The sequence below is a fragment of the Macrobrachium rosenbergii genome, chromosome 53 (assembly GCF_040412425.1).
Source record: "Macrobrachium rosenbergii isolate ZJJX-2024 chromosome 53, ASM4041242v1, whole genome shotgun sequence".
Lineage (NCBI taxonomy): Eukaryota > Metazoa > Arthropoda > Malacostraca > Decapoda > Palaemonidae > Macrobrachium > Macrobrachium rosenbergii.
Window position 1 is genome coordinate 3,682,102 of NC_089793.1, and position 10,610 is coordinate 3,692,711.

A 10,610-nucleotide genomic window follows, 5' to 3' on the forward strand; every position below is an offset into this window, starting at 1 on the left:
CCTGCCTACATGAAATCTAAAAGATGGTCTGAATAATATTCACAACTGAAAACGTTTTCAATATAACTATTTTCTTTTAAATAATTTAATGTTCATTACGTATTGCTCTCACAACAAAGAGCCCATGTTGGCACGATGCCAGTTTAATCACACGAATAGAGACTAAAATGTACTCTTTAAGTACGACTCCTCAAGAATGTAATGGAAAGGAGCGGAATATAAAATTTAAGCCAAAGACCAAACAATGGGACCTGTGACGTCATTCAGTGCTGAAACGGAAATAGAGATTAAAAAGGTTTGAAAGATGTAACAGGAGGAAAACCTCGCAGTTGCACTATGAAATTATTGTCAGGAGAGGGTGGAAAGTAAGATGGCAGGGAGAGAATATGAACGGAGGTACGGTACATTAAAAAGGAATGAAAGGGGCTGCAGCTAGGGGCCGAAGGGACGCTGCAAAGAACCTTAATAATTCCTACATTGCACCGCACCAGGTGCACTGACGACACTAACCGCCTATACTAGCATGTGAGAATGTAATGACAAACAGGAACTGAGGGAAGAACTGACTACACAGATATTTTTACGTAATCTTCTTTTAAAAGCGGCAACACATACAAGCAAAAACGGAAACCCATATCACACAGAGAGAGAGAGAGAGAGAGAGAGAGAGAGAGAGAGAGAGAGAGAGAGAGAGAGAGAGAGAGAGAGAGAGAGAGAACTACGACCGCGTCACTTATACTACCAGCCCAGTCTCCTAACAGACACTCGTTGGAAAAGGAAGTGTCTTCGTACGCACACTAAGAGAGTCAGGTCCATCAGAATTAACCTTTTTGAATTAACTATGACTGCAAAGTTGAATTCCATGAAACTAACTTTGGCTTTGGAAGTGATGTTGGTGATTTCAGTGCGCCTGGCCTACGGTGAAACAGGTAAGAAATTGTCTAAAGATTTGTGGGTGCTACTCCGAGGTGCTAATGATAAATGTAAAGTAGACGGCTGCACGAAGATACCGTTTCTTATTATAATTTGTCGACCACACAGTACAGAAATGGGTGTATATAATACTTTGATCCCCGAGGGGACTAGTACTAAACACGGCATCCCAGGGAGCTTCCGCAATGCTTAGTACTATAATAGCACCTCGGAGTAGGTGACGCGGAGATAACAAGCCACAGCAGCTCCGATTTGTGTTTTTTACGCCTTTATGTCTTTTCTTTCGCCATAAGCTCATGCAAACATATTTATAAATCTATTGACTTAGGAGAGACACCTGATCAGATTTCTATCAAACTTCCGAATGTTTCTCTCTCTTCAACGCGGTAAAGATGCCAATAAAATCAAACAATTATTATCTGCCTAAGACCATGCTACGCTACAGAAAATATACAGAACTGATAATTGGAGGATTCGTCAAACACTGCTCAAAAAATGTACTCCTATACTCCATATTACTGAACTCCATATCTTAAGACGTTCATTTCAACAAGACTGGTTGCACCGATCGACTCACAAGTGGATGAAATTCACAAATCACGTTTACCATAAAATTCGAATCATGACATTTCCTTCAGAGTTGAAAGATGTTTTTTTAGGTCACCAGGTCCTTCTATTCACTTCCTTTTTACCTGGCAACATCTAATGTCAATTTCTAGCTTGACTATAAGGCAACACCTTTTTAGAGTCAGAGTCAAAGTCAGTAGCCTCTTGTGACTAGAGAATCTGGGAAAACAGAGGCGAGGAAAAGAATTCCAAAATTTAACCCTACAGAAAAACAAAACCCACTGAACTGACCAATCTGAAAATGACCTTAAGAAGTAATGACCTGGTGAGTTGAACAAGGTCACAAAGATTCATAATTCGGAATGAGTCACCGACTGAGAAAATGGCCTTAGTGGTCGACCCTATGGAAAGCAGCACAGACGAAAAAGCACTTCAAAATATGAACACATCAGACATGACAATATCTGAGCAAATATCAGTAATCATGATTGTGTGTGTGTGTGTGTGTGTGTGTGTGTGTGTGTGTGTGTGTGTGTGTGTGTGTGTGTGTGTGTGTATATATAATATTTATATGTATATATAATATATATGTGAGCATATATGTGTGTGAGTATATATATATATATATATATATATATATATATATATATATATATATATATATATAATAATTTAGGCCAATGCCCTACCGCTGGGACCTATAAGATCATTCAGGGCTGAAAACTAAACTGAAACACTTGATAGAATAGGATGGGAAGCAAGATGGAAGAAACAGAATATGAAAGGAGGTAAAGTAAAAGAAATAAAAAGGGCTGCAGACAGGGGCCGGAGGGACGCTGCAAAAAACCTTAAAGTAATGCTTACAGTGCATCGCATGAGGTACGCTGACGGCACTACCCACCTACGGGATAGCCATGACTGTGAAACAACGCGAAAGCGCGAGAGGTACAAGATGTGTATTGGGAAACAACTTTTTAACTCATACATAGATTTCTCACAAGAGCAACTTTATATGAAGTGTCAAAGTGAAGATACTGACATAGGCCTAGCACAAACACCTTACATGAAGCACAGCTCCAAAGGTGCTCCAAGGGAGCTTCAAAATGACAAAGAGAGTTCTTTCTTCACTCCTCTAATAATATCTATTTGGGATTATAGCCACGCGATGTTACCGCTTATCTCACTACTAATGAAAAAAAATCTCGGGGCAATAACGAAGGCTTATCAGTGAGAGCCCCCTTTCCCTTGAAAGCAAAACAAACATGCATATATTACTACTACTACTACTACTACTACTACTGCTGCTGCTGCTGCTGCTAATGCTACTACTACTACTAGTACTACTAATAGTACTACCATTCAAAATGAGCAAACATTTATAAGGAACAAACAAATTTGTGAAAACAGGAGAAAATCAGGGAGAAGAAAATAAATAATTTTAAATTAAAAAATCCGTGAACACAAAAAAATATGCTATTCAGACTTCGTGATAAAGTCTTGATAAATTTAAAAAAGATAAAAACCGAACTTTCTTTGTGATTTAGTCGATTTAAAAAGATCGTCCCTCTTTATGATAAAAGTATCTTTGTACTACCACTGGCTTCAGGTCAACTTGTCTAATAATTTTTAAACTCGAAAAATTTAAATTAAAACATTTTCTTCATAATACTCTAAGCTGCAAACTCCTGCATTTGTAAGAAAAATATAAGTTTTTTCCCACATTACTGTTAAAATCTCTTACCCAAATTACGGAATTCGGAATATTAAGTTTAGGCCCAAGTTCAAGCGCTGGGATGTATGAGGTCATTCAGGGATTGAAATAACGATGAAAAAAATATAAGAGAAAGTGGAAAGAAAGATAGGAGACAGAGAATATGAACGAAAGTAAAGGAAAAGGAATGGAGTTAAGGGGTTACAGCTAGGGGCCGAAAGGACGCTGCAAAGAACCTTTAACTAACGCCTACAAGGCACCACGTGAGATGCACTGACGGTGCTACCCCCACCCCCTACGGTGCTTGGCCAAATTATGGTTACAGACAACTAAAAAGAAAATATTCAGTATCACAAAAGCTACAACAAAACATCTCAATATTTCACGATCTTGAAAACATCACTGGCACGTCACAACTGTTGTCAGCTTTGATCGTTGTAAGTGTCTAGTATATACTTTAATGAATAAACCAACAGAATATGGGTATTAATTTCTCTCACGCTGTATATATATCTTTTTTTTTTTACAAAGGGGCGTGTCCTTTCGCTAACGTAACGGGAGAGACGACATTCATGAACGGCATCAGACTGGACTTTTACCTTCCAAATAAACTTCTTTCGATGTTCAAGCTCTCGTTCACAGGAGGCGGGTTTCGTGGAGAAGGCTTTTGTTTCACGTGGTAAGGACATTTTAGTGTTTGCTTTTAATAAAGCAGCTGTTGTTATGAACTCACTGATCAAAATGATTGCTTTTGCAGGGCTGCAGTTTGTGAAAAAAACAGTACCACAATACAGTGCACTGTTCCTCATCCAGCACCTGTCTTATACACAGGGTTTCTTAATGTCTTTGCTGCTACTAACCATTTAAGTGTCTGTTATTAGACCCATACCTGGGCCAAATTTATCACATACCATTTCTGGCCTGATTCCTCATCCAGTACCTGTCACTATTCAAAAAGTTTCACCTACATATCTCTGCTGATACTATGATTCTTAACCATTTAAGTAACTGTCATTTAGACCAATACCTGGGCCCGATTTATAATAAGCAACATTTCTGGCCTGACGCCAGACTGTACAGTACAAAACAGTTAATCACGTCGAAGGACCAACCTACTAGGTCTAAAGAATCCTCCAGACCTAGCAACAGCGACCACCCTCAAATTCCTATCGCTTTCAACAACGCAACCGTTATTATTTTTTTTTTTTAATCAGGGACGAGGGAAAACGGAAATACAGAATCGAGACACCCAGCGGTTCACAACTGAAGGACTTCGGGAGAGCCGGGAAGAAGACGCTGAGAATCAGAGTAACCGACAGCAACAAGATCATTCTGGTGGACGAAACAAACTTGGAGACCCTGAACGTTAATCTCAAAAAGGCTCGGCGTGACACTTGCTATACGGTGGCACTGCGCTCCCAGAAAATCATTCCGCATATGTTTATGTATTCTGGTACGTGTCTTTTATTTATTTCCTTGCTGGGCAGGAGAGAGAGACAGAGAGAGAGATTTTCATACAGCAGGAGAGCGAGTGTGTGTGTTGGGATTCTCATACAGCAGGGAGAGAGAGAGAGAGAGAGAGAGAGAGAGAGAGAGAGAGAGAGAGAGAGAGAGAGAGAGAGAGAGAGATTCTGATTCTGATTCTCATACAGCAGGAGAGAGAGAGAGAGAGTTCAGATTCTCATACAGCATGAGAGAGAAAGAGAATATTATATCCACTTAGCTTTCAAACAGCGATTTAATATATAATGAGAGAGAGAGAGAGAGAGAGAGAGAGAGAGAGAGAGAGAGAGAGAGAGAGAGAGAGAGAGAGAGAGAGAGAGAGAGAGAGAAGGAAACAAGGACTTGACGAGAACTAGAAACAGAATGTTGATGTTGTGCGTGTAAAGGGGTTTGATTAGCTGTTGATAAACCTTCAGTGCATGTGTATGAAACAGCAAGTATTAACATAAAAACTTCCCTTTCAGGAGAGGGACAATATTGTGACATCCCTGCTCCCACAACAACTGCCACAACATTGCAACCAAGTCCACCAACAACACCAAGGACAACATCCACACCACCACCACCACCATCATCAACAACTGCAACACCAACAACAGAGCTTCATGGAGATACAGCACCTCCATCATCCGTGACACCAGCAGACAAGGAGAACCAACACCAAGAAGACGCCCTTTCCAAGACAGAGAGAGATGTCCCACTTCCTCTCGGATCAACAGCAGCAAGTTATGGGAATGGATGCAGTGCCATCGCCCTTCTGTTCTTGGCACTCCGCCCAATGGACTTTGATCTGTTCTAATTGAGTAAATGGTCAGCCTTTTGTATTTGGTACGAAAGTTTAACGGACGCACTAAGGCTTCCCTTTCTTTAGGCCTTAATGGATTTATAAAAAAAATATACGATCAGAAGCTTTTAAAACGTGCATCCCTTTCGTTGGGTTTATGGTAGAATTATCGGGTTTTTTCTTTTTTAAAGATAACCCAAATTAATTTTGAAGGTAGGATAAGGTTAAGCCTGAAGAAAATTTATCGACTTGTGACAATTTAAATTTGAATGGGTACAAGAAATTCATACCAGGATTATAGAGCTATCAAGAAAATCTAAACTTGAATTGGCATAAGAAATTCAAAGCAAGTTTATAGAGCTATTAAGACGATTCAAACTTGAATTGGTACTCTACAGACAATTTAATCTTGAATGAATAAAACGAATCTCATGAAGAGTTATGGAACAATGACGACGCTTGACTAATCACTTAATTACACATAATGAATTGGACATCAGCCAACTGCTATTCATTTCCCTTACACAAACTTAAGCATACAACAGACAAGAAAACTTCACATCACTTAAAAGACACAAGAACCACAATTAATTACTATGATATTTCACTTGTAATTTCATAGCTGTATTAACCTCTTCCGCGAGGGACAAAGAAACGAACAAGAAGCCAAATGACAGTTTTGATCTGTACTTTCATTTATGCGAAACTTTATGCAATAGAGAATTTTTAAGTCAAGGTCTCCCTATGCAAAGATTCAACCCTACATGGTTAAAGCGGATGTGTCCACCACGAAGAAAATCTTCGATACTGCATGAAATAGCTTCATTGTGTAAAAAATACTGCAATGCTTCTCGTATCTCTGTCTTTTAGCACTCAATATGGAACTTTGTCATCAGAGTTAGTAGGAAGGTTTCAACACTTTAGGTTATTTCCTTAAACACAGCCACCAAAATTAAGTATTAAGCATATTTGTCATTGTTAAAAGTATTGTGCAGTAAAAGTAAGACTCTCAAACTTTGGGTTTTTCATACTTCTCACCTACGAATATTTTCATCTACACAAAGTGGATTTGCTTTCTCTTTTCTAATGATGCTTTTTCAATCACTGCTCCATAGACCTAGAGCCCCTCCTCCATTCACGTTGTTGCATAACAGTAGACAGGTCACTAAATCTCACAGGTTTTGTAATGTGGATTTTTACAACACTAGAACTTCGAGATTCCCTCGTCTTTTCTGTCCTACCATTGCCTAGCTTTCGAATTCCAACCCAACTTCCATCCTCCCCAATTCCTGTGATCTTCCAGCTTTTGTACAATAACCTATTTCTTCCCTTCTTCCTCTCTTCCCCTTTTTATCAGCTAAGGTTAAATACAGGGGGTTACCTGTCCAGTGGTCTTTACAAAAGAACCAGTCACAGTAAAAGAACTACTTTACAGCACAGCTGTGGCAATTAATAAATTGTACAGACCTTCAGTACAGTACAGTATATGTAAACTTCTGTATACATTTACTTAACCACTGAACAAAATAATAAAATAATGTGCTCTAATAAAAGTAACTTCCATTACCCTACTCACCAATGAAGGAGCCATTGTCCCTTGTGATGTCACTAGGTTCAGAGGCAACCTGAGAAGGAAAGAGAGCATTGAAAACTTGACAGAGAACATGATCAGATGAAGCATCATGGGAATAGACTAGAATGAACTCTTCATGACAAAATACTAACGACTTAATCAATTAAATATAATTTTCCTGCTTAATTTGTCAAGGAAGTAGATTTAAAGCACTGTATAATAAATCTGCACCACCCAGAAGCATATTCAAAAACAACCAAAGCTGACATATTTTCAAATAACAGTCAAGATGCACATTCAGCGTTGTAGTCAAATTGCAATGGGATGTCCCTTAATACATGTCGTCTACACTACAATATCACATGGGATGTCAAATACTGTATATTTCTTGACATTTTTTAATTACTCTATACATATTTCAAACTATAATGCACAAAAAATGTGACAAAAGGCTATTTGCCTCAGTAATGCAGTATCTATTATTTGGCTAGGCCTACTTGTCTTTAAGTAACTGAATAATATTACAGTGAAATGTCAAGGTATCACTAATTAACTTACACAATACAAACACGTTTAATACATTAGTTGTATCCAAAAGAAAGTTGCCAAGTTTTCCAACCAGGTCACCAGGGAAAATGCTGTAGCCGAGTACGACACAGCACCCTAAGTTAGGTTAGGTTGGAATAAATTCCGTAGACGATAATAAACCCTAACCTTTCCTAAAATGCCATGTCCTGACCTAACCAGACCTTACCTTCCTAACCTCACTTAGGATGTCGTGCCATGACCTGGCAGGGGGGGGGGAGGGGTTTCGTCCCCCACTGGGCACCCTCCCAAAGTAACACTATAGAAAGACCTGATTCCGTCGTTCTACAAACTACCCCATGTCTTAATATAAGTGACATTTTCGAGCATTTAAGGTGTTTTTTTTTTCATTAGACTTAGGCCATTAGCACTAGGCCTAGTGCTTAGGCGCATAAACCATGTGGGCTAAGGATATACATTTTTTTTTTTTTTGCTATTTCTCACGGGTTTTCGGCATTGTCTGCCTAACCATGGGCTATTTACTTTTTGGAGGGTTTATCCAAAACTCGGCTCGAAATAGACCTTGGACCTAACACCGTAATTGTTAAATCTGAATGTACGGAAAACCAAGAATATTTTGACTTACCAATACACCACATACGATTTAACTAATTTTTCACAGCCTATCATTTACTTGTAATTAATGTAATCTATAGCAACGAAATTCGTCCACCTTTCAACTTCCAAAACAAGGAGCGCAGGTCAGATTACGGTTACCACCTAGGCCTACCTACACTAAATGCATGTATCTATCGCTGACAAAATAATACGGACAATAGTAGCATAATTTCTTACGTAATTAAGATACGGGCCAACTGCTGTACTGTTATTAGGTAACTTCCTGTTTCACGTTATCACAGACACCTTTAGAATAATAAAGGAATTATTTATAAACAACGTTCAGACACGTCGCCATAGAGACGCCGTGTTTGTGTTACTTCTAAAATCCCTTGTCCTTGCAAGAAAGGCGTGTCAGGGTTTTATTTAACTTTCACAAGATATTTAATTGATGGTAAAACTGATCAAGTAAAAATCGGATAATACTGAACAGTATTTCTTTATATATATTTATGACAAATGCTTTTAATTCTATCAAAAGATGGACTGTTAGTCAGAGGAAAACTTAATCTTTAGGGAAAAGTAAATATAAGACATTGAATAGGAATTGAATTCTTCTCATTTACCGATATTATTCTAGATTTTTATTTTACTATAGATCTTAGAAAGGTTTCAAGAGCAGTGTGATGAGCTGATTATATTTTACAATTATTATATTCCACTCGCTAGCTAGCTATCCTGAACATTTCCTTATTTGGTGACACTTTGTTACGATAAATACTTTATTAAAGGTCGTCTAATAACTTAAAAAATAGATATAATTCATTTGGTCCTTTTGCTAAGAAATTTCCTAATGGTATATTGAGAGATTAATCAAAGAAAAGACAGTTACCTTGCCAACAGTGCCAGTGTTTACATTGCCTGACATCTAATCATCGAATGTGATAAAATCCATTTTATCATTATATTGTTGAAACGTTTTAAGGTTTTTGATATTTAGCTCAGATATTGCGAAGAGTTCATGGTGTTATTGATATGTTGGTTTTAACCGTTTAATAATCAAAACCGCTCGACGACCATGGATGATTTCAACGCTCCACTGGTAGATCGCCTGGTCAGGTATTACTGTAATTAAACCATTTAATAAATTAGCACTAGAAGTTATTTATAAGCCACATATTACTGCAACATATATATTATAAAGGCTTGTGGTAGAACTGTGGGGTTGCTCCGTATCTAGTATTACCTTGGAAATTGTATTTTCCCGTAGTATTATGGTTGCTTATTAACAATTTATAGTTATTTTTTGGTGGTCGACTGTAATTAACATCAGAACTGATATGTTTTTGTATGCTGGCCATCCTGGAATGCTATCGCGCATGCTCAGTGTTGTAGGGGAGGTTTTAGTAAAAAGTGGGGTTTCCTTCATTAGGGAGTCCGTGGGGGCGGAGGCCCCGGTTAAGTAACACAGCCTGCTAGGTTAGGTTAGGTTAGTATAGTTCCTTTTATAATAATGGGTTGCCTTAGCCAATCCCTTCTTGAACGTATGTCTCCCTATCCCTAATGACTTGCAGATGCGCGAAACCATTCAATAACATCAACATGGCAGTCCGTGCGGAGTTCCACTTTAGTTTTACCAGACTTGTTCTTGTAACATAAACATCATTATTAACGTACCGACAAGGTAAGTTTGTATTCTACTAAATTTTGAATCATAACAGAAAATGTGTTTAGGAATTAGTTATTTCCTGGTTCTGCTAGGCTAGTGCTAGAAAGAACAGTTTACAATAATATTATTAGTAATAGTAGTGACAGGAATAGAACAGTAGTAGTAGTTTAACCAAAACGCTTGAATCATGTTTAAATCATAAAACCAGTTCGCCCTGAAATGAGAGTTTAGTGAGAGTTTAGTTATACAGTATGATATATAGCGTAACGGATGCGACTCATTAACCTAATAAAAAATCTAAGAGATAAAGGCAGGGTGGCGGGGAAGTTTGCAAGCATTAATCAAAAAAGTGCGCTGAACAATCAAAAAAAAAAAAAAAAGTAGTCAGTGGTGGCTAGAAGCAGCTCTTTGGCTAGGGCTTCTTAAATGTATTGTTGAGGACACAGACAAGTTTGAGGATTCAAGTTTTTCAGTTTTCTCACACAATATCTATTTCAGGATCTTGTTTTTCAGGTTTTGCATTTAGTCTTTCATTCAGAATTGTTTTGTTGTGTTCCTGATGTAAGATTAAGTTTATGGTTTGTTAATTTTGTATTTACCATAGCTTGCATGACTAACAGTAGTTTTTGTCAGTTCACATTTGATGAGTTTTCCCTTGAGAAGATTATGTATATTCTTTGTCACTGTTAATGTTCTAAATTGTTTAGCAAAACCACACAGCAGTTTT

General features: G+C 37.9%; 1 protein-coding gene across 1 annotated transcript; it reads left to right on the forward strand.

Annotated features, from left to right (window-relative positions):
- The first annotated feature begins 709 nt into the window (after positions 1 to 709).
- On the forward strand, positions 710 to 7,051 carry LOC136834221 (uncharacterized). The gene is made up of 4 exons (XM_067096516.1): positions 710 to 929; positions 3,743 to 3,890; positions 4,426 to 4,664; positions 5,179 to 7,051. Exons 1-4 carry the CDS (start codon positions 842 to 844, stop codon positions 5,511 to 5,513), a joined length of 810 nt encoding a protein of 269 aa, XP_066952617.1. The 5' UTR covers positions 710 to 841; the 3' UTR covers positions 5,514 to 7,051.
- Positions 7,052 to 10,610: the final 3,559 nt, after the last annotated feature.